We start from the raw sequence: 27746 nt of genomic DNA, 5'->3' as shown, positions 1-27746 counted from the left end.
ACTGCACTGCCTTGGCTCAGCTCCAACCCAGAGGCTTGGCCTCCCGGGATCTGGAATAATGGTCTCATTCCCCTCAGAGCCCCAAAGAGGGTCCTCAGACTCTTCACACATATGTGACATAGAGTGCAGACACTAGAACTCTGGGAGGGACTCTGAGAACCAAGGGATAGGGGGGAGTAGGGATGAGGGTCCTATCTGAGGTAGGCCACTTTCCACTCTGGGGTCTCAGGTCCTGGCCAGAAACCACTCCTTTGAGGCACCCAAGAAAAGCCAGCCCACATACCCTTCTAGTCAACCAGGCTGCACAAAGTACGTGTCCCTGCTGGGCTCGGGCTGGGAGCTAGAGATACAGGGTGCCCTGAAGCCTGGTTTCCTCAAGAAGCTCATTGTCCAGGGAGAGGGGGTAAAGAAGCAGACGACTGTAAGGGTGATAAGGGTAAAGGGGGCTCAGATCAGGACTGGGAGGGGGAGGGAGAGAGGGAGGGGTTGGGTGGGCTCCCCAGAGATCACACAGCTTCTCTATGAGTCTCCAAAATACACTAGGCAGAAATTGGGGAGAGCAGGACCAGGGGTTCTAAGAAGCAGGGGCAGCCTTTACGAAGTCGCAGAGTGAGAGTATGGAGAATTCAGGTGCCTGGGTGGGGTGTAGGGGATCCACAGGCTGCAGTGGGACCCTGGGAAAGTGAGATGCAGAAGAATGGGTCTCAGCATGAAGAAGTCAGGTACAGCATTTGAGTGAGCAGCAGTGGGGGGAATGGAGGGAAATATAAAAAAATATGGGAAGGGACAAGGCAGAACCGGAATAAACTGGTGGTACCTCAGTATTTTCTGAGCCACTAATCTGTGTCTAGCACATTGGAAGCCACTGGAGATCACATGATATGGTTTTAAAAGGGAGCTCCTGGCCTTAGGGTTTTACAGTTAATTTGTTCATTCATTCATTCGTTTGTCATTTATTAAACACCTACTATATGCCAGATACTGTTCCAGGAGCAGAAATGTCACTCAGAACTAATCAAAGTTCCTTTTTCCTATTAAGCATATATTTCATTCAGTTGGGGAATTTAGACAGAAAATTTTAAACACACATATATTCTATGTCTCTATGTCAGGCAGTGATAGTGCTAATTTTAAAAATACACACAACAGAATAAGGGGGTAAACAAAGATGTCAGGGAGGGGGCTGCTATTTCAGAGACTGAGTAAAATACGGGAGTGAGCCACATGGGTATCTGGGAGACGAGCACTCAGGCAGAGGGAACAGCACAGAGGAAGCCCTGTGGGAATGGGAGGCATACGCAGAAAGAGCAAGGAGGCCGGCATGGGAGAGGAAGACTGGGAGGAGGTGGGTCATAGAGTTAGCTGGGGCCAGGTCATGTGGGGCATGCAGCACAGTGTAAACATCAGAGCAGCAGCAAACACCCAACACAGACCAGAAATACACAGATGTTGAGGGAATTCCAAAGACAGAAAGCTTTGGGAGGTTCCCATAAAGAAATGGGGAGTTAAGCTGGGGACAGGTCTGCTCCTTCACAGGCTTTACCTGGCCCAGGACACCCAGCAAGGGGATTTACATAATGCCTGACTTCTCTGACACTCATAAAGGCTCCTCCTCAGAGGCTGCCCAGTCCGGATAGCAGAGGTTTAATTACAGCTGCAGCTCGTAATTAAGAAGCAGCGCCGAGATTCTTCCACAGCTGCGTCAGCACCCAGGCCCCTACTGGCATTCGCTGCAGGTGGGGGAAAGGCCTAGCCTGGAAGTTTAGGGCTAGGCCAGCAAATGCAGCCAGCTAGACCCCAGGTGTCCTCTTCTCCCTGTGACCAAGGTGCCCGAGCACAAACATCCACAGCTCACCTGTCCCTGCACACACCTCCTAACTTGTCCTGCAGCCCTTCACAGTCCTCCATGCTGCTGCCCCCAGAGCAATGGAGCCCAGACACCACCGTGAGCATGTCACTGGCTGCTGGAACCCTGCAATGACCTCATGAAATTGTCCCAGCTCCTCAGTGTGGGTGCTGAGAGTCCAGCCTCAAATTTCTCCCCACCACTTTCTCCCCCATTCTTCCTGTGCTCCACCACAGTGGCCTGCTGGCAGTGTCCTGATCCTGCCTGCTCTTTCCCACCTCTCTATGCTCACGCGGTCCTCTCTGCCAGAAAACACCCTCCCTCCAAAAATAATACCAACTGCAGTGGCTAAGAGTCACCGAGTTCTTACCATGTGCCAGCCCCTGTACCAAACGCTTTCTCTTTGGTAATTCATGACAGCCCAAAGGGGTAGGTACTTGATACCCATCCCATCTTATTTGACAGATGAGGAAACCGAGATAGAGAGAGGTGAAATAAGATGCTCAGGGTCACACAGGGAAGGCAGGGCCTTCACACTGGCGCTCCATCTTAGCCGCTGCCCCTCTCTTGTCTTCCTCACAAGTTCCTACTCACCATTCAGACTCAGCTCAAAACTGACCGCCTTCAAGGAGTCTTCTTTGATCCCCTTGCCCTGTGATTCCCCAGACAATTAGTGGCTTCTCCCTAAGAAGTGTCTCAGTATTTGGGTGAGTCTATTTCATTCATTCATTCTCTCACTTACTCGATCAATAATTATTCAGCACTAGGTGCCAGGCATTGTGCATGACTCTGGGAATAATCTGATTCCTCTGCTTGGGAAACTCACTTTTGAGTAGGGTAGCTGGACAGGCGAGGCACCATCACAACCAGCGGTGCAGATTGACAGAGGGGCCCAGAGGCTGTGGGTGCAGAGCACCCAGAATGACTGCCACATGGCTCCCAAACAGACGGTGTGTTAGAGTGGAACAGGAGGAATCTGACATAGGTGCTAACAGAGAACCCACTGGGCCTGGGGGTGGGGGGACAGGGCGACCCTAACCATGATTCACTCATTATTTATTGAAGGCCTGAAAAGCACTAACCAGTGGACAAGAGCAAATCTTTGGTAGCTGTGTTTCTCACTGTAAATGAATTCATTGGCATCAGGGTTAAGCATCAGTATTTTATGAGTTTGGTCAGTGTGAATCAAGTAGAGCTCAGCCACTCTCGACATCCTACATCAGTGTTCTAAGCCCACAAGCTGGGAACCACAACGTGGCGGCTGTACTAACTTTGGTCACTCGGTGAGGACCTGTTGGGGAAGTTAGGCTGCCATTCCTTCCCTAGCACCAGCCTGGTGACACCCTCTGTTTCCTTACCTGCTTATTTAAAGTGTGCTTACCATACTGTGCTGTAATTTTTCAAAAGTTTTAAAAAGCCCACATTTTCCCCTCTAGACCAAGTGCTTTTTATTCATCTGTCTATCCCCAGGACTTGGCAGTGCCTTCAAGGCACAGTCACCTAGAAAATGTTGATGAATGGATGGTCAGATAGAAGAACGGATGCTGTTCCAGGCAGCAGAGCTCAGCACCAGGTGTTGGTAGCCCAAGGGACAGCATCAGCACTGTTTCTGGTGATGGCAGCAGGCAGGATTCCCTGGGGTGCCTCCTAGACAAAACCTACAGCTCTGCACACACACACACACACACACACACACACACACACACAACACAATCCCCCACTTGCTACCTTGATCTGGGCACCTACAGGAACCCACCTTAGCAACATTCTGAAACCAAAGCAGTTTGTCTTCAGTTCCTTCCTTTCCCTACAAACCTCTTTCTCTGCCCTCTTATCTGACCCCACTTCTCTCTTCTGGCCACAGGTCCTCCCTGCCAAGAGAAAACCCACTATAGGAGGGGAAAGTACACGAGGATAAGTTGCTCTGATCTCAGCTCCTGGGCTGCACTTATCCATGTGGACAAGTCACTCAGCCTCACTTGCTTCTATGTCCTCTGCTGTCCAAGGACAGTAACAGTAATACTACTTCTCCAGTCTGTACAGAGTGATACACTGTATGGGAAACTGCTGGGTAAACCACCAGACATTAGATTATTGCTTATTATTATTGTTGGGAGTTAGCAGAAGAAAGCACTGAATTCAATGTCACTAATCTGGTGATTAAAGTCCCCTACTCCCTCCCTCACTATAAAACAGGGGAGGTTCCAGGGGCATGGAAGAAAGTACAAAAATGCCCCAAAATATAATACAAATATTGTGTGTGTGTGTGTGTGTGTGTGTGTAACCTCTGATGAGAGAAAGGGAAATCCCCAAGTGGGTTCCTAGGAGTTACAGGAGGTCAAATGCTGAAGGAAAGTGGCCCAGGAAACATCAGACCTGGCTAGCCTCTGCTCCTGGCCCCCAACACAGGGGCAGACTTGGCCTTGGAAGTTGCCAGCTCCCTGTAGGGGAAACCTGAAAATGCTGCCCACCAGCCAGGGGGAAAACAAGGGGCTCTGGATAAGGCAAGAAGTCTCCCATAAGAAACAAAAAACCAGGAGTGGGGAACGGGAAGTGACACTTAATGGGTATGGGTCTCCTCTAGCAGTGATAAAAATGTTTTAGAACTAGATAAAGGTCATGGTTGCACAACACTGTGACTGCACTAAATGTCACTAAATGGTACACTTCAAAATGGTTACTATTATGTGAATTTCACTCAAAAAATTTTTTTAAAAAGGAAAACATTCCTAAGCCTTCATCACACACAACAGGGACACCCAAACCAAGTTAGCAAAGACTGGTAATGAGCCAGTGAAAGCCATTGGTGTGCCTAATAAGAAAATGCAAAACTAGTGTGCAAAACTAGGACTCCTGTTTAACCCAGGCATGGAGGTGGGAGGGATAGACTAAAGAATTCACAGCGAAGAAGAAAAAAAAAATACAACCTACATGAGGACACAATCCACAGTAAAGGAGAAATCAGCAATCCCCAGAAGCAGGAAAATTGATACCCTAGGAACCTGAGCTCATAGAACTATATAGCTCAAGATAGAACTATCTGAAAGAGACTATAAAAGAAATATGTTTAAAATAATTAAAGCAATAAAAGGATTAGAATTCATAATGAAAGAAGAGGACACTACAGAAACAGCATGTGGATCTGATAAAGAACCAATAGAACTCCTAGAAACAAAACATATCACTGAAATTAAGACCTCAACCGACAGGTTAATTAGCAGAGCTACAGGATTTGAAAAATGGACCTGAGGAAGATGTCCAAGATGCAACGTGGAGAGATAAAGTGATGAAAAATGGGAGCCCAGGAGAGAGAATGGAGTAAGAGTCAAACAGTTTAGAGCTCCAATGGAAGGGAGTTGAGAGGGCGAGGGAAAGGAGGTATTTGAAGAGAAATGCTTGAGAAATTTCCAGAAGTGACAAAGGGCATGAATCCTTAGCTTGAGGAAGGCGTTTACCTCTGAGGAGTAGACACTATGAATAAAAATAACTCCACGCTCAGAAACATCCTTAGGGAAACTGCAGAGCACTTCAATGACAAAGTCCACACAACTGAAAAACATCCTCAAACTGCTGAAAGCAAATGACTGAAAAGCTAGAATTTCATAGGCAGCTCAACCATCATTCAAGAGTAGGGCAAAATAAAGGCATTTTCAGACAAGTAAAGCGTTAGAGAGTTGGTTGCTTGCAGACTCTCTGGAAAGAACTATTAAAGAGACCCTTTAAGAAGAATGAAGTCAAACCTCAAATCCCCACCCTGTGACTAAAAATTAGCTCTGTCTGCAGAGGAAAAGATGCCCACCGCCCTATCTCACAAGGAGAAAGAAAAGGAAATGTGCTTGTGCCCGGTGATCCTCAGGAGAATCTGATGCCTGGGCAACCGAGGAACAGGCGTCGGCTTATCTGTAGATAACGGTTGGGCGTGGGCAGCTCTGGTGTGGACGGCTGTAGAAGGGCTGTCAGGGATGGCGGCTCGGGCAGAGGGAATGGTACAAAGAGAAGAAAATAGATTTTTAAGAAGGAAGGAAGGAAAAGAGGGAGGGAGGAAAGAAGGAAGGGAAGGAGGGAGAGAGGAAAGAAATAAGGAAGGAAGACCCGTCTCTAAAATTTTACACATCTCTTACATAGCCCAGATTTAATCAGGCAAAACAGCCTGAATTGATGGCTAGAAAACCTGCAACCCTGCTCACCAGCGCCCCAAGAGAAGAGGTAACTGCTCAGACAAATCTGTCCAGCAGGGTCAGGTTTTGTTTTCTTTTAACCTGTACAAAGAGAAACTGTATTGTCTTCCTAAACAGCCCAGACACGGCCTGGGGATGGCAGAGTGGGCACAGACAGACGCTGGATGACTCTCCCAAGTTCTAAGCTCTTTGGCTCCCTCAAAATTTCTGTACCAGCTGAATTCAAAGTTTAGGGTTCTTGCTACTACTTAGAATGAAAAGGAAAAGAATGGAAATCTCATCCAGAATGGTGTTAACAGTTCTGCTCTGTGATGTTTTTCTGGCTCCCATCCCCTCTTCTGTTCCCTTAATCACTGGAGTTCAAGGGCATGGAAGCAGCAGAAGTAGCGTTGTGCTTTATACTTCCCAGGACACTCATTCACTGTTTCATCTTTCTTCCTTCACACACAGAGATGATCCATTCTATACCCGGTGAGACCAGAGAGGCAAAGGGACTTGCCCAAGATTGCACAGCAAGAGTCAACAAAGGCTTTCACTCCCAGGCCAGTGCCCTTTTACCATGTACCAAAAAAATAAGGCTGCAGGACAGTGGCTTTAGAGGGAGGTTGATGTCCCTGTGCCCTTTCCCAGAGCACAGGTGATGTTCCTCTGCAGGGTCCTGAGGACTCTGAACATTGGATGAGCTCTCACCAGGTTCTGGTGAACTTGGAGGTCCTCTGCCCTCTGGAAGGTAGAGAAGGAGGAGTGGAGGGGCAGAGGCTGCAGGGCTTCAGCTCCTGAATGCTCCCAGGTCTACAAGTTTCTCATCTGGCACCAGCATCCCGTGCACAATCCTTCACCCTCTCACTACCATTTCTCCCTCTCACAAGTTCCCCAACCCTGGGTCTCCATTCTCTCACAGACAGGTGACAGAGCCCATGGGGGACTCACACCCAACTGTTATGGGTTGAATTGTGTCCTCAAATTCATATGTGGAATTCCTAACAAACTCCCAGAACTGCAGAATGAGACCTTATTTGGAGATAGAGTCTCACAGAGGTAATCAAGTTAAAATGAGGTCATTAGACTGAGCCCTGATCCAATATGACTGGTGTCCTTATAAAAAGGGAAAATTTGGTGACTCACACCCATAGGGAGAGAATGCCATGAGGAGAATGGAGTTACATCACCAAAGGCTAAAGAACTACCAGAAGCCAGGAGAGAGGACTGAAACAGATCTGTCACAACCCTCAGAGGAACCAACCTGCCAAAACCTTGATCTCAGACTTCTGGCCTCCAGAGCTGTGAAACAATGAACTCCTGCTGTTTGTGCCACCCAGGCTGTGGTGCTTTGAAAAAGCAGCCCTGGGGATTAATAATTGCCTCACCCAGCCAGCTGCCTCTCCCTTCTCCCTTCCCAGATCTGCATACTGTGGTCAGGTCAGGCACCTCACTCCCCACCACGCTCAGACCCAGCTCCATGTCTTTGCTGATGGGGTTCCCTCTCCCACCGACCCCAAAGATGCCCTTCCATTCAGCTCAAACTCCATGAAGCCCCCTGAGGGATCATAGGTCACGGCATTCTCTCCTGCCTTGCCTGTCTTGTCTTTCTCACATTCCTCTTCAGGCTGTTCTCTGATGACTCCGTGTACCTAGACTTGCCTTCCCCAAAAGACTGTAGGTTCCATGAGGGCAGGAACTATTTCTGACACTTCTATCTGGCAGCACAGCACTGTGGGTGGGCCACAGTAGTCCTTTAAAAACTACTGGGTTGAAAAACCCCATCACTCTTTCCTGTGTAGCTGATTTCTCATTAACACTTGGTAAGTGGGTTTGGCTAAAAAGACAGCCACTCCTCTTTATCCTTCCCTACTTTATAAAGATGCCTGTCAAAGCAGCTACAACACTCTGTTACACATGTTTTTGTACCACACCACCTCCTTTCACCAGGCTGCAAGCTCCTCCAGGCAGCAACCACCTCTCATTTGCATGTATGACCCTGGTATTTGCATAATAGTAAGCAACACGTATAAGTTGAATGGATAAACTGTGAGCAGACTATTTACCATGGGTCCAAAGACCCTGTAAGGGTTTCAAAGGATCCATAAACCCCTGAAATTGCGTGCAAAGGGCCACGTGTATGTTTATACATGTAGTGTGCATTTCCCCAGGGAGAGGGTCCATGGATCTCTGAGAAATTAAAATAAAGCCAAGACTAAAAGCATGTTCAGATCCGCCCAGCTGGGCGTGGCTCAGCGGTTGAGCGTCGACCTGGGATCCAGGCGATCAGGGTTCGATTCCCGGTCAGGGAACATGCCCGGGTTGCGGGCTCGATCAATGACTCTCTCATCATTGATGTTTCTATCTGTCTCTCCCTCTCCTTTCCTCTCTCTGAAATCAATAAAGATGTACTTAAAAAAAAAAAAAAAAAAAAAGAATGTTCAGATCCAAAGCCAAGGAGGAGGGAGCTGACATATATTAAGCTCCTATCCTGTGCCTGGTGATTTAGGTATTACTATCCCCCTTTTCTATGAGTGGAAACTGAGATTCAGAGAGGTGATATCTTGCCTATTCCAAGTGGTTCAGAGTACACTCTGGAGCTACACAGCCTGGGTTCAAATTCTAGCTCTACCACTTTCTAGCTGAGTTACAGAGTGATTAAGTATACGGATCAAAATCACACAGCTAGAAAGCGGTGATCTTGGTCAGTTACTTAATTGCTCCGTGACTCTGTAAATTGGAAAAAAGAAGGGTCCCTACCTCATAGGACGGTTGTGAGGAGCTGACCTGCTGATGGATATAAAGTGATCAGAATGGTGCCTGGCATGGAGCACGGACTCTGCAGACCATGATGAGGGTACAGAGGAAGAAGCTGGGATGGCAGAGCTGAGATTCAGCCCAGGCCTGTGTGACTCTTGCCACCCCCCTCTACCATCATTCCCAGCATCCAGCAGCCACAACGCCCCACCTCACAGCCAAAACTCTCCTGTTCCCTCCTAGGAAAAGCCTTCAGTCCTAAGAGTGGCTTTTCGAGCTTGGCTTCCTGGGTGGCCAGGCCCGTGGCCACCAGCTCAGCAGGCAGTGCCTGGTGGTTCCATAAGGAGGAGGTAGCAGGTTATGAGCTGCCTTCCCAGTCAGCAAGACCGAGCCTGTGCAATCAGGACACTTAGCGCTTCTGCCCTGCTCTTCATTTTCCAAGGGCTTAACCAACATCCACTGACGGAAATTAGAAAGAGAAGGTGCTCATCCATTCCTGGAGCTGATGTCCAAACTCTTTATAATTTCCCAGAGTCCACCACTGTGCCCTGAGCTCAGAAGGGCGTCTCACATCCACCCTGCTTGGGCTTTATGACTTACATGTCCCACTGGCCGCAAACAGAGCAGTAGCAGTAAAGCCTTGGTCCTGACCTTGCTTCTACACCTGGGTCTCCATAGTAACCCCATCCCAGGTGAAGCCCTGACCAAGGCCTTTGCCCATCCCAGTCCTCTGCACTGCTCTTTGAGTTCAGGTTGGGTATCTTTGTATTTTTCCTGCAAAGCCATCAGTATTGACCCCATTTGCTGGAGCATTTTTCATTCATTCCTGTAACGCAATTAGAATCGAGTTTCTCCAGCATTAGGGGAGATGTAACAACAGTAGGGGAAAATTGTCATTTCATTCCCAACATCAACACACCCACTCTGTCCAAATTCTCTCTATGGTGCTAGCTCGCTCTACCCACCCAGATGGCAAGGAGAATGCTAACAAGGAAAATCACTCTTCAAATCTGCCTCCAAATGCAGAGGCAGAAGCTGTGGGGGCGGTCTCCTCTCGTAATTAAACGGGGGGCTCCCAGCTTCCCTGGCAGTGTCCTGCAGTTGAGGGATTCTTCTAAAGCCCACTGGAAACCCCCCGACTGGTCCCATCCCAATGGTCAGAGGTGACTGTGGAAAGAGTCCATTAGACTCTAACAGGGCCCTAAACCATTCTCCCAGAGAGGTTCAGTGTCTTGCCCAAAGCCACATGCCTGGGAAGCTGAGACCAAAACCCTGACCTGCAGGCTCTTCCCCTTGGGTGTCTCCCATTGTACCACACTGCCCCCCACCCAAAGGACCTGCATCTGCCAGCAGCTCAGCCCTTGTCTCTCTGGGCTTCAATTTTCTGAGCCACTGCAGACAAAATGTGAAAGAGGGAACAAGTGTCTTTCATGAACCCACTTTTTCTCCGGTGTGCTCCAAGCCTTTTTTGGAAACTTTCCCACTTTCTGGAACAGGTCCCATGTGATGTCTTACTCTTGCCATCCTCCTTCTAGGTTCCACGATCTTGCCATCCAATAATCCAGCCTGCCTTCCTTCCTCCCATCCATCCATCCATCCATCCATCCATCCATCCATCCATCCATCCACTCTCCATTCATTTATCCATTCAGCTCCCCTCCATCCCACAATGGCTTCTTGAGCACCTACTATGGCCTCAGCTCTGTGCCAAGCACTCAGCACTTCCTCTCCTCCCCAGAGCACCAGCTCCAGAAGCGTCCACTTGTCTCTTGACCCCTTCAGAGCCCAGACCTGACTTGCTTCCATCAACCCTCTTAGGAGGTTGATCTGATAGACACATCTGTGCTAACGGATTCGCATTAGACCTACCATTCCCTCCAAGCTGGCAGCAGGCAGGGACTTCTGGAGTCCTTGGGTCAGCTGAGACCTGTGGCCCAGGGCCTGGGTGGCAGCTCTACCTCTCTTCCCCTTGGTTCCCCTTGCCTTCCCTTCCTTCCCTTCCCTTCCCCCATCTCCTGTGAGGCCAGAACACAGAAAGCCCCTACATACGTATGCAGAAGTCTCCGTTCTCATAGTAGCCAGGGCAGCACTGGGACCTCCGCCGGTACATGGTGCGGAGGCCGCGCCGATACGCCGTCTTATAGCTGATCCTAAGGCACAAGGGAGAAAGCCACTTGAATGTATTGAAAATCAATCACTCCTGTTAGAATGATATTTGTGTTAAGCTATATCGAGGATGCCCTTCAATAATTACTTTAAAAAGCACATGGCAGCTTCGAATATGAAGAAACACAATAAAGAACAATCGATGGTGGGACCTGGGCCACTGTGATTCAGAATGAAACGGCATTTGTTACACCTGCTGACTTTCTCCAATCTCTTCAGAGTGATACTTAGAAGGGTTGCAGAAGATCTGCCTAGGGTGACACTGTGGAGAGTAACTGAGGACTTCTCCTTAAAACTTCAAGACCCTGGGCTGCAGGGGCCCAGGGGGTGACTTGGGTGGGAGAGGTTCTATGCTTACCACCAACACCCCAACAAGCAGACTGCTTACACCCCCTGGAAACTGACCCACCCACTTGGAGCATAGTCATCAAAAGGACCCTCTGAGTCTGACTCAGTCCCAGAGGCAGGTTAATCTCCCCCACACCACCTCCCGGGGAGGAGCTTCACCTGCCATCCCTGGGAAGGCTCAGAACCAAACCCAGTTCTGCAGAGGAAGAAGCTAAGGCCCAGAGAGCAGAGGAAGTTCTGGGCTGGGAGCCAGAGACCTGGGTTCCAGTTCTTACGCTGACATGGGCGTTAAGACTCCACCCTGTGCCAGAGAGATTTATAGGCAAAATCTCATTCCATTCCCTCCTTGAGGCAGGTAACTTCATCATGCCCCTTTATTTCTTTTTCAGAGTTTTTATTCTTACTTAATTTTATATACTGCCTCCCACTTTGTTTTATGGATGAGAAAACTGGGATTCAGAGAAGTTGACGACTTGCTCGAGGTCACACAGCTAAACAGTTTGAATCCTGGCTGAATCATAGCCAGGATTCAAACCCAAGTCAGTCTAATTTCAAAACTACTAGCTTAACCTACTGCCCTGTGCCAGTTCCCACAGGGTGGAGTGCTGGGTTTAGGGGATGGCCATAATGAAAGGGTAAGAAAAGGGAAACGGATGGTGCGAGGACTGAGTCCTCAGGAGGGGGTCGAAATGAGATACTGAAAGTCAAAGCCCCTTCCTCAGACATAGGGTCATAATAGAGGAGATCTGAAGTGGCCATTAAGGGCCAGAAAGAGAAAGTAACTTCCCAAGGTCATGTTGTGTAACTGGGACTCAACTCCAAGTCCTTGGGCCTTGAAGCAAGAGCTCTCACTTCCCCACCAGCACCCCAGGGAGCCTGCCCTGTGGACCCCTGCTCAGGGGGCAGAGAGCAGGACTGGTCACTGGAGATGCCGACAGCCTGCTTCCCACAGAGGATCAGGCCAACTTGGGAAGGAGTCCTACCACATGGGCTCTCAGTCCTTAAAACCCTCACTTTATGACAAATGACAGTGTGGAACTCTGGGGAAATCTGTGATATTTGGGAATGTCGTAAACTAAGGTCATTCTACTTTGTCAAAAGCCCATAATGGAAGGCAAGCCGATCTCAAAGTGAAGCTACTTTCCCAGCACAGGGAGGCAGCTCCTAGCAATTTCGGGGGTGGTGCAAGCCTCTCAGATAAAGAGCAACTTGGGATTGACTCAGAGGTCACCCAGTCCATTCCTCCCTCCAAGCAGGGTTCTCCTCAAGCCCCCCAATGGAGAGGTGGTCTTGACATCACTAAAGCCTCTCAGGAGAGAGAAAGCAGGGATGGCTCTCCCATCCTTGCTTGTTCCCAGTGCTGGGGTGAGAAGCCAGAGAAGGAAGGAGCTGGGGGCCAGGCTGCTGTCAGGAGAATGATGCTGCGTTCACTCAAACAAGGCATCGCACACAGAGGCAGACTGATGGGGAGCTGTCAGTGTGCACACTCCGGGTCATCAGGAAGGCTGCAAGGCGACTCAATAATTTAGCAAAATAATTCATGTTCTAGGAATGTAGCCTATTTTAATAAGCAGCCACTCGCTCACCCTTCCCCAGTGGTGATGGACGGCAGCCCAGCCTCCAAGTACCCAACGAAGCCACACCTCAGAGCAAATTTGGCTGGCACAGAGCCTGACAGGCTCATGGAGGGAGCAGGGCTTCTATTTCGGCCTCTGCCTTTCACCAGATCCACAGGCAGCTAACTTGGCACAACTGGGGAAGTTGGAAGGGGGCGTTTGGTCTCATCTCATTTCATAGCCAAGGGCTAGAAGAAGGGGAGGCAGTAATGGCTCCTGTTGGACCAACCCTCCTACAAACAGTTATATAATCTGGTGAAAATATAAAAAACAGCTACTTGAAGGCACTAAAGAGAGAACAAAGGTGGATACTACAGGGGAGTAGACACTTGGAAGAAGGGAATGACATGGCAAGGTTAGTCCAAGGGCAGACCCAGTCAACAATAAATGCTCCAGGTGGCTGAAATTCAGATAGAAGACACACAGCCTTACTGGTTTGAAGACCCACAGGACAAGTAAAGGGTGGGCCCAGCAACTAGGAAGTGAAAAGGGGAACCCCAGAAGGAAGGGAACCACAAAGAGGAAGCCCAAATTCTTTTTTATCCTCACCTGAAGATATTTTTTCCACTGCTTTTCAGAGACAGTGGAAGGGGGAGAGAGAGAGGAAAAAACATCGTTGTGAGAAAGACACATGTCCCCGACCGGGCCGGGAGAGAGCCTGGGACCCTTCAGTCTGAGGGCTGACACTCTAACCACGGAGCCAAACTGGCTAGGACAGAGGCCTATATTCTCGGTAAAAATCTCTGCCCAAACTTCTGGCCCCTGAATTATGTGTGTGGAGGGCAGGTTCCAAGCAGTCCAGGTAAGGCTAAAAATATTGAACTTTCAGTTTGGAGACTGAGTTTAGCCAAGTTAACTGGTTGTTAAAACACGCAAGCAAGCAAGCAACAACAAATTGATACTTTCTGGAGGAACATAACAGAATTCAGTCTTTACTGTCTCTGCTGTTCATAATGCAATGCTTAGTACACAATTCACAATTTACTAGACATATAAAGGAACTAGAAAATATTACCTACATAAGAAAAAAGGCAATCGATGAAGACCAACCCTGACATGACCCAGATGTTGGATTAGCAGACAAGAATTTTAAAGTGGTTATTATATCTATGTTCAGTGTCTCACAAGAAGTTACTAGCAAAACCCCAAATACCAGAACTTTGGCTTTTCAGCATAGAGTGAGTTTCCCCATCCACATGCTACTCACCATGATTCCTGCATAATTCCCAAAGAGGGACCAGGCCCACAAGGAAGAAGCAAAAGAAATCTGGAACTAACACAGATGCTCGGTAACTAGGAAGTGAGACTTCTAGGCAGCCTCTCACTCATTCCCTCACTTACTCTTCACCTACTGGTTTTTCACCCCTCAAGTAATAATGCCACCTTGCCTGGGTCTAATACCTCACTTTTCTCCATTCTCCCCTACACCTTTCAAAGTATTTTCATATCCCTGACCTCAATGGACCCCCTGGGTAGGTAAGGCAAGGATCGTTCTGTGTTTGATGAGTACACAGGAATCCCAAAATAAAATGACTTGCCCAGGGTCATCCAACAAAACATGTTCTCTCTTCCTTCCTCTCCTCTCTGCCCCAGTAACATGGGAGCATGTCATGATCTGCAGGAGGACTGAGACAAGGGAGCAGGATTCCCATGTGCAGTCGTTCAGATGCTAAGAGGCTGTTGGCTTCCAGCCTGCACTCTGCTCTCCCAGCCAGATGCCCTGGCATGGGGCTACATCTTCTGCTCTGAGCAGGGGGGATGTCCTAGGTTGGATTTTGCCCCAGTAGCAGAACTGAGACAAGGATTTAAGGACAAGTCGTTTATTTAGGAGGTGATCCTAGGAAGCACTAGGAGGGGAATGGGAAAGTGAGACAGGGAAATAAAGGCAGCCAACGTAGGGTATGCTATTGAGCAGGTTACTGCTATGGGTGACTGAGGACCTCTGGAACACACTCAGACTTGTCCCCTCTATTCTCAGGGGAAGGAAGGTGGAGTATTTACCTACCAACTCCCAACCTATAACTGGTTGAGGAATGCCCTCAACGGCATTAATTCCCTGGCACTTCTGGCCTGCCCTGCCCATGAGCCCCTCTGCCCAGAAAGTAACTCTCATCAGAGCATCTCAGGGGTTCACTGTGAAGAGTGAGCACCAAGGGGATATAGGCGGTGCACTGACCACACCTGCTAGAAGGGCCTTTTACTAACTGGCAGAAAATCAAATCCTGAGGGCCCGGCACCCTTTTCCTGCCCGGTCCTCTGAGAGAGGTACTCACCGGTGCCTGGTGCACTTGAACCAGTTGAGGATGTCTGTGCACCGTGTGTAGTAGATCTGGTCGAAGGGGTGAGCGTAGGATTCTTGGACAGTCACGGCATAGCTGAGAACCAGACAGGACATGGAAGCTACAGTCAGCACTTGGGTCCTGAGCTGTTATTCAGGATGGGGTCTCCCTCCCCATGGAAGCCAGGCCTCAGCCAAGTATCCAGGCGTTCCAACACCCCCTCTTCCCACCACTCCACTATCCTTCTCCTGCCCAGGATGCACTTCGCCTACCTGGTCTCTGGTTGGATCCAGGACACATGCCTTACTGCCCTTTGGCCCAGCTCATTTCCTGAAATTCTAGTTCATTTGTTCACTTAACAAAGAATAAAGGAGGGTTTAGGTTTATTTTGTGTGGTTTTGTTCAGAGCCAACAAGCTTAGATATTTGTTTAGATCTTTATGGTTTTCAAAGACCTGCATGGAAGTTAATCTTTGTAGTTAACTCTTTGAAGTTAAACTCTGTGAAGTAAGTGGTCCCATTTTATAGATGAAGAAACTAAGGTTCAGAAAGAGGTGACTTGCCCAGGTCACACAGCCGGTAGCAAGAACTGCCAATATGTATTAAGTGTCCTGCATTAAGTGTTTTAAGCCCTTTTAATTCTCACACAATCAAAGGTAGGTGGCATTGCTATATCCTATTTCACAGATGACAAAACTGAGCATCAGAGAGGATCAGTGACTTCCCCAAAGTCACCAGTTACCTTCTGCCTTATTATGCCTCTTGTATAACTGGGTGTACACTGAGGACATGTCATAGGACTGCTGATCAAAGTGGTATCTCATCTTCCCGCCTGTTAGCTGTAAGCCTGGCCCAATGGGTGGAAGCCACAGGGAAGCAGGTCTACACTTCACAAACATAAGCCTTCCCACCTGCCCACCCCTGGCAGGAGTTGTATGAAAAGGCAGCCAAGCTAGGGCATAAAGCAAAGACTCACACTTCCTGTGCAGGCTGGGAGAGGAGGTTGGCTGAGATTTCAGGAATTAATTCCTATGTATGTTGGTACTATTCAGTGTTTTCCTCCCAGAAGGCTCATTGACCTGGGCCAGATGGCTAGGTCCAGGCTATAAAAGCCCGTCTGCTTTGCCTGAGGAAAATGTTAGTTTACTTGCAAGAGGGCTGGGCAGGCCAGCTCCCTGACTGAGTCCACAGCAGGCTCTCTGAAGCCAGAAGTGTGAAAGGTCTAGAACTCAGAAAGAGGCCAGGAGCAGTCAGCCATGCCCAGGAGGAAGTCGAGGTAGGGGGATGTTCTGTTTCTCTGAAGCACTGAGGATGCAGGAGGGCCCTTGGTGAGCCTCTGCCCAGCAAGATGTGCCTCAGAGGCACACATTTTTGTAGGCATGGCCCAAAGCCCCAGGCTAGGAGAAATTGAGACAGCTCCACATGCACCCCTAGCTTCCCAAATTCCATGACCTTGTACTCTGACACTTAGAGGCAGGAGAATGAATGGATGAGAGTGCCTGGGCTCTTGGTCAAGGATGAACCCTGTCACTTGTTAGCACCATGTCCTTAGACATATAAGACTCATATAAGCCTCTGTTTCCTTACCTGTAAATTTGTGCTAAATATTACCAGGGACTAGTTATTGTGAGGATTAAGGAGGACAATAATAGTATCTATATCTATATCTATATCTATATCTATATCTATATCTATATCTATATCTATATCTATCTATATCTAATAATAGTATGTATATCTCAGGGTGGTGGGAATACACATAAAATGATTAACGGGTGCACCGTAAGTGTCTGACAGATGCTGGCCATCATTATTATAAGACTGGCAATAGTTCACTTCCTGTGCTAGGCACTGAGCAATATTTCCCCCTGGGTCACAATAGGGGAAGCAGAGCAAGACCCACACACAGAATGGGCTGCCTGCCTTTGTTAAGCACTTGAGAGTTCAGGCACCCCCCAGCATTGATGGGGACAGTGGGTGCTTAGAGAAAAGGCATCAGCCCAACAGAGGAGATGGAGAGGATGTCATGGGGGACAGAGCTGGCTCTCCAGGAGTTCTCTGAGCCAAGTGAGTCTGGCAAGGAGACCTTGAACCAACTCCAAGTCTCTGGGGTGAAGTGTGTGCCCCTGGTTTCATGGCTGGATGGTTTAACATGCTCATTTGCCAACATGCTAATGAGGGGCCAGATTAATCTTGTAAAGCTGGGCTTTATAAGCCAGGGGAGGTCTTTCCACTGGGTTTTTATGGTGGAGGGGTGTAATTAATGATGAGCCTGCCAGAAGCACTAATCCAACTGGGAAATTCTCCCTAAGCAGTCTCCAGGGACCCGGATATGTTTCTGGAATGACACAGCCTAGATCCATCCATGTGTAACTGGCAACAGAGTTCAGTTGGAAAAGCCAAGAAAAAGAAAGTGTTTGGTATCACGGCACATCACTGCAAGGCCTCCTCCCAGGGCTTAAAGAAGGCTAGGGGGTCCCCAGACCTCACTTTAGCTGTTAGGGTCACTCTTTGTTCTCCCATCAAAGCTATATATTCAGCTGATAGCCTTGTCAACCTGAAATACCAGCTGTGTACAGGCTGGGTTCAGAATATTTTCACATTCCAAATTTATTCATGTTGGCTAGTTTAGAAACTTAGGGAGTTTGGTTTATGTTTTAACTGATCTACTAGTGCAAATGGGGCCCAGAGAAGAGGGAAGTCAGGGTGGGCTTCCTAGAAGACAGGAACCTGGTTGGAGACAGTAGGAAAGGCAGAGGTGAACAGATAAGAAGGTGAGCAGATGCTGGGGGCTGGGATACAGCACAGACATGGGCAGGAAGCAACTGTGTCTCAACTGGGACAGAGTCCAAAAACCAGAGGCTAATATGGAATTCCACCTGATCTCCCTTTCACCTACTGGGAAATAAAGTTTTAAATTCACCACAACCAGAAGGCCAAGGGGCCTGAATCACCTCATAATCATATGAAAAGCTTATGAAAAATATGTATTCCTAGGCTCTACCCTAGACCTATGGAATTGAAGAGTTTTGGGCTAGGACCCAGGAGACTCTGTGTTTCATTCCCATTCCCAGTGAGGCTGGTATGCATTAATTTAAAATCTGTGGCAACCACTTCCTGCAAAGCCAGAGTTGTCGGCAAGAAAAGGCATAATTAAGCTTTATGGTCCTCAAAGCACTTCTGTGAAACTGGTTCCCTGACCCTCCAACAAGCCTGGGAGGCAAGGGTCATTATCCCCCCACCTTACAGAGGTGGAAGTCAGCTCAGAGTGGTTCAGAGACATCCCCAAAGTCATAGAACTAACAGAAAACTCCAGACTGGAATGAACCAAGGTCTGCTCGTCATAGATCTTGCGTTCCTTCCACTTCACAGAAAAGGGGACCACTACCTTTTGCTCCAGCCTTGACTCTGTAGGGACTCCCTATAGAGTGCCAGTCACTAAAAATCATGCTGGTGCAGGCACTGTCCCTCTGCATCCCCAGCCAGTCCCTCCCCGGGTGAGGTGCCTTTACCTGCCGTGGGATAGGGACATTCATCCTCACGGACATGCAGCATGGACCACCTCCTCACATGTCCTCCTCTGCCATCTGCTTCCCCCATCGGGCCCTCATCTTAATTTTATTCATTTGATTTATTAACATCTAAGTGGCAGAGTCGTCCTGGTCAGCATGGCCAATCAATTCCAAGGTTTAATTCGGTTTTTCCTGATTGGGTCTCTGGTCGCTGTCTTTCTGCTCACCAAAATCAATACTTTAACCTTGTGCTTCAAAGTCAGGCCGTCTGCAGGGCCCTGGCCTGTTCCCCCAGGACTGAGTGCTGCAGCCGGCTCTTCTGCCTCTGCCCTCAACTGCCCTTCCCCTGGCAGCCCAACGACCCCCACTAGATTGGAAGCAGCAGGGCTCCCCTCTCCCATCTCCTCAGGGCAGGCTGCTGGCCGCCCATGTGTCCAAGCTGCCACACTGTTGCCAGACCTGGGAGACCAGGGAAGACATCATAGCATCAGACAACAACATATCTGGACCAGAACAACCCACTATGCCCCACCTGGCCATGGATGGGCACTGAGCCCCTCTGGGCCTCTACTTCCTTGTCTGTAAAATGGCTGGGAAGTGGAAATGCAGGGAGGAACATGAGTACATTGTCAGCTATGAGACTGCATCACTTAAATTGCCTGTCACTCAACCCCTTGCATCCTGACCTCCCACCACTGAGTCTCAGACAGAACCTATCGTGCTTTGTCCTGTTTCTCAGCCTCCGTGCTCTGTCTCCAGCTGGACTGCAGGCCCTTGGTGGACAGCTTCTGTCCTTCCTGCCTCTGCTTTTGTCCCAACAGTGCGAAGCCCAGGTGAGGCCCCCAGGGAGCACCTGGCCACCTGAGACCCATGTCTTACCTCTCCCAGTGGCTGCATACGTTGGGGTCCTCAGGGTTCAAAGAGAGGATGGTTTGCAGGAGGGAGAAGACAATGAGCCCTGCCACTGAGAGTGCCATCCCGGGCCCTGTGCAAGAGAACAAAGGAGGCAGCGTCATTAATCAGCCCATTTTCCCAGGCATCTGTTTGGCGCTGAGACTTCTCACATGAAGCGGCTAAGCAGACTAGCTAAGCAGACGAGTTTCCTGTCATTGTCAGGTAATGAGCATTCGATATTTTCACACCTGCAGTCTTTGACTAACGTGGTAACACTTCACTGGTTCTGAGTAACCGAGGAGTAGGAAGTCTGACTCAGGAAAACGTCAAAATTCCAAGCCAGGGCATCTGAAAGTGTTTTGGCTCACGGAGACTGCTTTGAGAATCTAATGAAAGTTAGAGACTTCCTCCCCAGAAAAATGCCCACGCACACAACATTCAGCTATGATTTCAGGGCCCATGAGTGCATCCTTGGACCAAGAGCCCTGATTTAACTACTTTAAATGCAACGCTATCCCTCTGCTCCCTTCTCCCTCATCTTTGACGTTCTTTGCCCATCACTTTCTCTCCCTACTCCCCCTCCTGCCACAAAGAAAAAGAAGAAAGGTGTCTGGTGTGGCCCTGGGGGAGCTAAGCTAAGAAAACCCTTCCAGGCAGCTCTGGTCAAGCAGGCCACCCAGAGAGCTGCACCTGGCTTCTCTTCTCTTCCTCCTACCGCTTCCCTTGCTCCTACCCGATATAAAGTCCCTGCCAGCCACAGTGACGTAATTTACTGCATGTGGCTCTCACCATGGGATGAAAGGCTTGGGCAGCTTGGTTAGGGGCTTCCAGGAAGCAGCTTGTTGAGTTTGATCCAGCCCCTGAAGGGACAGCCTGTGACAGGTGTTAAGTGTGCCTACAAAGAATGCCAACCCCCCTGTCCCCTAAACTGAGGATTCCCCAACAAAGGACTCCTCAGAGGGGCAGAGAACCAATCAGGTGGGAGTGGCTGAAATGACCCCCGAGGCTCCTCCTTGTCCTAGCACTCCAGGGCTCTGTGGCCCTAAAGCCTTAGAGAACTCTCCAGGGATTCCCACCAAGTGGGGGTGCAGGGGGCCCCAGAGCCACCTCCAGGGACCTGGAATTCCTATGTGCTCATACATCGGCTATAGACTGAATAGACACTATGATTCAGAACGATGGCACCATTTTCCATGTGTACACAGATGTTACTGTGGTTTGATTAAAAGCTTTACTGAATTCAGAGTAGCTTTTCTTCTCAATTGGCAACACTAAAAAATGCAACTTCTATTCATTGGGGGCGGGGATGGATAGAGAATATTTTGACATTGGAAAGGGGTCCCCAGCTTGAAATGAGGTTGAGGGTTTCTAGCTCATTGGCCCCAAGTTTACAGATGAGGAAACAGTCACCTTTCCTGGGGACAAAGAAGAGTGGCATGGGACTTGTACATGTCCCTATTGTACCCAGAGGGAAGCTAAATGGCCCTCTCCTCCCCATCCCCAATAATGTCCTTGTTAAACTCTTTCTTACCAGCCCTTTCAAAGATAAACAAATGTCATCAACTCTGTAAAGCCGTAGGGGTCCAAATTAATGATTAATGAGGTTTTTCTCTCTATTTGAGATCTAGAAATAATCTGGCTAAATGTATTCTGAAAATCAGTTAGGAAAGAGAACTGATCCTGGCATTTCTGCTCAATTTGCAGGGCCCAGGAGTGGGCAAGCCACAAGCATACCTATCTCCCCACACGCTCGCGCCCCACTCCTAGTCCTCCAAGACCTAGTCCCACCTATGCAGAGCACCCTTCACACACTGAAGTCTGCATAGCTCTCAGGCTGGGCTCTGGGTCACTTGAACCCATTCTCATCAAAGAGGAGGAGATACCTCTAGAAAGAAAAGAGCCTGCCCAAGATGCGGCACTGAGCTTTGGCAATGAGCATATTGTTCCAGGTGGGGTTTGTGCTGATCAGGCATCAAAGAAATAATAATAAAAAATAAACAAAGGGACACAGCACTCTGAAAGGCAAGGAGTCTGAATGTCACCTGCAAAGAACATCTCGTTTTGGTTCTCTTGTGGCCCCATCACATTATTTTGGGTGCTCCTGGAATCTCCAGCATCTCACAAAAGGAACCCCTAACTGCATCATCAAACTTATTAAGCTCAGAACATCAAAAGACGGGGCCACCTGGACGAGAGGAGATTGTTCCTCTGGCCCCTTTGATCATGGTGACAGGAAAGGGGTGGGAGACAAAGATAAATTGGATCATTGCTATAATTGGGAAGATCTTTTTTTTTCTTTTCTTTTTTTTAATTTTTTTTTTTTTTTTTAATATATCTTTATTGATTTCTGAGAGAGGAAAGGAGAGGGAGAGAGAGAGAGACAGAAACATCAATGATGAGAGAGTCATTGACCGAGCCACAACCCGGGCATGTGCCCTGACCGGGAATTGAACCCTGACAGCCTGGATCCTAGGTCAATGCTCAACCGCTGAGCCACGCAGCTGGGCGGGAAGATCTTTTTAAATCTTCATAAAACCTTCTTTCTTTCAGAATCAGGTCTGGACAGGACAATTTCGTTGACTCCCACTGGCAGTGAGATGCCTGGATACTGGGGCACAGAGAGGTGACAGGTATTTGGATGTGCACACAGGAAGTGGAGATGGACAGGGGAACACAAGGACACAGCTGAGTGGAATTTAGACCAACAGTCCAAATGTGTTAAGGCTTACAGGGCAGGGGTCTCCCCAGGATTCACACCCTAGCCTGGAACAGTCACATCCTCAGCATTTGCAAAATTCCCCATCTGAGGCCAAGTCCGCTTCTGTAGTAGTATGGCAAGGGGTGGGGATGTGGCGGGAGAAGGACACTGAGGCTGAGGGTAGGAGAGGTGACTCCTCCCATTCACCCCAACCCTCAGACTTTTTCTTTGAACCTGGCCCAATCTACAATCATATCACCAGCCCTCCTTCCTGGTCAGGCTGGTCTTCCTCCCTGCTGTTTCTCCACCCCCCACCCCCCCAACCTTGCTCACACTGCTCCCTGGGCTTCAATCCCTTTCTTTCTCCTTGGCATATCCAAATACCACGCACAGGAGGTCCAGCTCAGGCCCCAGGCCCCCTCCTCCTCCTGCAGGGCTTAGCATCTACTGGGTGCCAGGCACATCTCACTCCCGCAGCACAGCCTGGCCGGCAGTTACCACTCCCCATCTTGCACTGCCGTCTCTCGCATGTTTACTTGGTCTTTCCAATGTGTCTGTAAGCATCTTGAAGGCGGGGTCAGGTCCTAAGCTGAACTAGTCAATTCCTTTTGGGAACCGATTTTAGAAAAAGTGCTTCTACTTGTCTCAGACATGTCACTGAGATAGAGTGAAGAGCAGACAAAAAGGAGCTGTGCCCACATGGAGGCGACTCATGGCCATTAACTTTAACGGGGCTTCCCTGGGTTCTCTCAGAGGATGGATCTCGGAGACATATGCTTATGTGATGACTGAGGGAAAAATCAATCCTGCCGCAGCCGTTATTAGGCTGACTCCATTCGGAGTGACAGAGGTTAACGTATCGAGCACCATCTGATTTAGGACATTAATAATTAAATAAGAAAATGCCCCTGGTTTCCCTCCAGAGGAAGAGAGCATGTAAATAGATCGGGGGTTCCCTTCCCTCTTGGCCATGCGCCCTGCATATTAAGCAGGAGAGGACAGGAGCAAAGTTCCAGGGGTGGGAGCATTTCTTTCCCACTGAGGAGTATGTGTGCTTTACCCCTGACGAACTGGGCGTGGGGGTTGAAGGGGAGAGAAGGTGGCCAGGAGGTGAGTCACGCACACCTGCCCACGGGTGTCGTCAGTCTTCACACTTTCCATGGCCCGAACCAATCAACTGAGGACTCCTGGAATGCCACCTCCCAGCCAGGGCTGTGTGTGGACACAAAGAAACAACACGTGCCAGCTGCGGTCTATCTAACGCAGCTAGTGGTTCAGTCACACTGCAGGGCCTCTGGAAGACTTTGTGGAGTGGATGGGACTTAAGATGGACAGAACATGGAAAGGTAGAGGGCAAAGAAAAGGCATTTCTGGGGCAGGCACAGCACATGCAAGCGCATGGAGGCAGGAGAGTGCAGGCGGTGTCGGAGGGACTGGGCGGCAGAGGGCTGGCACTGCGGAGCAGCAGCGAGAAACATGGGAAACTGTGGGAGGCGTTTCCAAAAGTGGGTTCTACGGAACACTAGGCCCATTGGATGTTACTAGAAACCCCCCAAAGGTTTCCATGAGTAAGTTCAGGAAATGCTGCCCACTCTGTCCTCATCTTAAATATCCACAGTGTATCTTGGCATATCTTAGGCTCTGAGCAGACTTGAAGCAGAGAGACCTGTTTTACTTTGTTTGACCCACTTTCCCACAGAACCCTTTCTAGTGACCACTATAGGAGCAGAGGTCCTCCATCAAGGTCAAGTCTGAAGGAAGGCTGGTCCTGTCAATCTGCATCCTTAGAGTTTGTAGTCACCTGTTCATTCTAACATGTGAGGGCCTTCTGTGCCTGGCAGGTGGTGTTAAAGGGAATCTGCCAACATGTAGTTAAGAGACACTAGCATCATAGCAAAGAATCCCTCCTCCTGCCTGGGCCTTGGCTCTGGCCTGGGTGGCTCTGCAGGCTGAGCAGATCTTGGAGATGGTGGCATCCTCTGGAGGGCCTTGCCTTCTGCTGGGGCCCCACCAACACCAGCACCTGTAGAGTCCAGCCTGTCTCTCTGAAGGCAGCACACACCTGGCCAGACACCAGCTGTTCACATTAGCCAAGATGCAGAAAACTAGGCAGAGGGCAGACAGACAAACAGATGGCCCCTGACCTGGAATCCATTGTTATGATCTCACAGTCCATCTGTGCAAAAATCCTCCCCCACCTGCTTCACTTCTGCCACCTGCCTAGTCCTCCCAACTGTGCAAAATCTTGGACACTGGAGCCTGGTCCACATACCTGGAACCTGCTCTCTGTTCATCCCAGACTCCTCTGGGGGGTCCTTCCTTCTCAACAAATTTGCATTACTGGCAGTGGTCAGCACTATTTTATAGGCCTTGGGAGGTTTCCACTCACACAAAACTGGGGGATCAATTGGTAAGGACTTCTTGGATTGCTATTCTGAGAAACTGGCTGAGTGGGAAAGCGTGTCATGATTGATTAGTAATGCCTGTCGTGGGCACTGCATGGGAGAGGGACACATAGGTGCCATGTACTTATGGTCCCTGTCTGACGTTGCTGAACAGTTGTTACTAACTTTGGAAATTGTTTCTCTCCTCTTTGAACCATCTAGATGTGGCCTCAGCTCTCTAGCTGGCCTTAGAGCCTGCACATAATTTTCCTTCCTTTGGTACCACTCTGCTAGAACACGCTTCATGAGGACAGTCTTTTGTGTTCACTGCTGTCACCAGCACCCAGAGCATTGTCTGCCACATTGCTTGTGTCTGGCCTGACAGAAGCCACCAAAGGCCTGTCCCAATAGCAGGCCATATAGTAGACCCTAAGACTTGGGGTGTCTGAGAGGTGGAGGAGGTGGTTGGCCATAGACGGCTCATATAGGAAAGGAATAATTTCCAAAATTAATAACTGTTCATCAATGTAGGACAGGGACAACAAGTGCATGGCACCTGTGTGTCCCTCTCTCATCCCATGCCCACGACAGGCATTACTAATCAATCATGGCACACTTCCCCCTCAGCCCCATTTCTCAGCATAGCATTCCAAGCAGTCATTACCAATTGATCCCCAGTGTTGTATGAGTGGAAGCCTCCCAGGGTGAATAAAATAGTGCCTGACCACTGCCACCCCTACCACTAATACAAATTTTTTGAGAAGGAAGAGCAAACCACATCTTCAACCTCTCAGACATCCCAAGCCTCACAATCAGCCACATTATTTGTGTCTGGCCTGACAGAGGCCACCAAAGACCTGCCCCGACAGCAGGTCATCCTGCAGGGGGCATTCCACACTGTGTTAACATTGCACTGTGGAGACACCAATGTGCTTGGCGATGGATATAGAGGGCACAGTGACATCCTGAGAGTGATTCAAAGACTCCTGCCTGGGCCGCCCCATCAGTACTGGGGTACGTCTGCTCCAGGGACCAGCACAAGGCAGGCATTGAAGCCCACTCAATAGCTTGAGCTGCAATTGCAGGCTGACTGGTGTTCCAAGTGCCTCATGAAAAGGCTCTTTCCGGCCCGGAAAGCAACAGAGGCAAAACCCAAACTGGGACTGAGGAAAAAAAAAGGCCTCAAATTCCTCCCAGCATGTGGGTGTACACAGAGAGATCTCTATCTTCTATTTATAGAAGATGCAAACACACACACACACAAGCACGCCCCTCTGTTTTTTTCTGAATAAAACAAAAAAGCCAAGTTTTCTGGAAAGGGGCAATGTCAAGGTGATCATCCCATCTAGCAGACCTTGCCCTTCATCTGCCTGCTGCGCTCTCAGCTGGCTCCCAGTCCCCAAGCCCCGTTCTGTTCCCCAGCCTTGCTGGGGTCTGATTAGCGTGAGATGAAAGAGGAGCCGCCATCAGTGGGTAATTAAGAGGCTTTACCCTTTGCCTTGATGAAGCCTCCAGCCTTCCAGCAGTCCCACCAGGGGCCAGGTTTATGTGGAACGCTTTCTAATCTCCCTGCACTTAAGAAAAAAGTTTTAAAAATAAATCCACAGCTCTTAATCTCCAGAAGAGTGATTCCCTGACCGCAGGAACGCATCCCAGAGCCAAAGTGGAGGCCTGCCAGGTGCCTGCCCACTAGATAAATCAGAGGGGATTGGAGTCCCCTCTGAAGACATGGTAAATGTCCTCCTCTGAGTCTGGGCTCCACCACCCTGATAAATTCTGCTTTCTCCTTGCCCAGGAAAGCCTCGGGCTGCAAATCCTGAAAATGGCACCACGGAGGCCTGCAGCACCCATTAATCAGGGTCAAAAGGCTGTCCTGTCCCCTGTGCCCTCAGCCTTGCAGAGAACAAGTGGCTGGGCCATATTCCAGGGCAGGGTGGGCACAGGGGTGTAGAAACCACCAAACTAATAAAGTATCCACCTCCCTCCCCCATTATGCACAACTTTTGGGTTCTGAGCCATCAACCCTCCCCTTCCCAAGCTGGCAGCAGCTGCACACCCAGCCTCCAGCCCCTCCGAAGATGAGGAGAAAACTTATCTGTGTTCTCAGGCCATTCCATTTCTTACAAAGCAATTATCTCCATCTTTCCATTTCTTTGCAAAGCAGGGCTCACTCAGCTGGCCTGGCCAACCCCAAGGCTGCCTGTCCCTCCCCCCAACCCAGCCCACTCCAGGCCTGCTAGCTGCCCTCTCCCACCCCCTCCTGGGGCTGCAGGGTTCTCAGACTGTAGGAGACCCTCATGCTGTGGCATTAAGTCATGGCCACATCCATACAGCCTCCAAAGGCAAGTCAGTCACTCAGGGTCACGCAGCCCTGTGGGGATTAGTCCCCATTTCTGCCTACTCTGAGCAAACATTTCTCAGAACACTAGTGCCCCGGATGGAAGAGAGCACTGAGGGATAGAGAACCAATCACCCAATCATTTCAAGGTCAAGTTTCCGACCTAGGCTGAACTGCGAGAGTAACGGGCTGGACAGCAAGCCATGTGGTTTCAGAGGTGGCACTAGGACAGACCCAAGAGCATCAACTGTCCAATGCTTAGTCCCACAGGAGGGGAAACTGCCTCCAGGTCACAAGACACGTTGGTGGCAGGGCTCATGTGAAGGGAATGGTGGAATCAGACTAAACTGGGCTCGAATCCTGACTGCCTTACTGGGTACATAACTTGGATAAAATCATTTACCTGCTCTGGGGCTGAGTGCTGCACATAGAAGGTACTCAGTAAATTATTAGTTTCCTCCCACCTCCCATCCCCCACCTCAAAGATCCTCCCAACCCTGTAATTCTAACTTCTAGCATTTCTAAGAAGCTGGGGGTGGGAGAGTAGAGATATTGATGGAAAAATCCTCTGTTGGAAAACCTAGGCTTGTCCATATGGTGCCTCCTGGGTTGGTCTTAACAATACAATTATCAAGACCAGTCTTGTTTTTCATCCACCCCCTCAGCAAACATTTACTGAACACTTGCCAGTCCCTGTGGATACAAAGATGACTCAGGCGGGGTGCTGCCCCAAGACCTCCAAACACCTGCTG

General features: G+C 49.3%; 1 protein-coding gene across 1 annotated transcript in view; it reads right to left on the bottom strand.

The window, feature by feature from the left end:
• Positions 1-27746, bottom strand: part of MEGF11 (multiple EGF like domains 11) — a 330386-nt gene that overhangs the window by 198910 nt on the left and 103730 nt on the right. Inside the window, exons 2-4 of the mRNA XM_087820815.1 lie at positions 19560-19665; positions 15164-15265; positions 10810-10910 (exon numbers count right to left, since the gene is read on the bottom strand). Of these exons, the coding sequence (XP_087676941.1) occupies positions 10810-10910; positions 15164-15265; positions 19560-19657 (301 nt within the window). The 5' untranslated portion in view covers positions 19658-19665. The remainder of the gene's footprint in view (positions 1-10809; positions 10911-15163; positions 15266-19559; positions 19666-27746) is intronic.

This window comes from Miniopterus natalensis, chromosome 1 (genome assembly GCF_054644295.1).
Source record: "Miniopterus natalensis isolate mMinNat1 chromosome 1, mMinNat1.hap1, whole genome shotgun sequence".
Classification (NCBI taxonomy): domain Eukaryota; kingdom Metazoa; phylum Chordata; class Mammalia; order Chiroptera; family Miniopteridae; genus Miniopterus; species Miniopterus natalensis.
The sequence above is the reverse complement of the archived record's forward strand: the minus strand, read 5'-3'. Positions and strand labels throughout refer to the sequence as shown.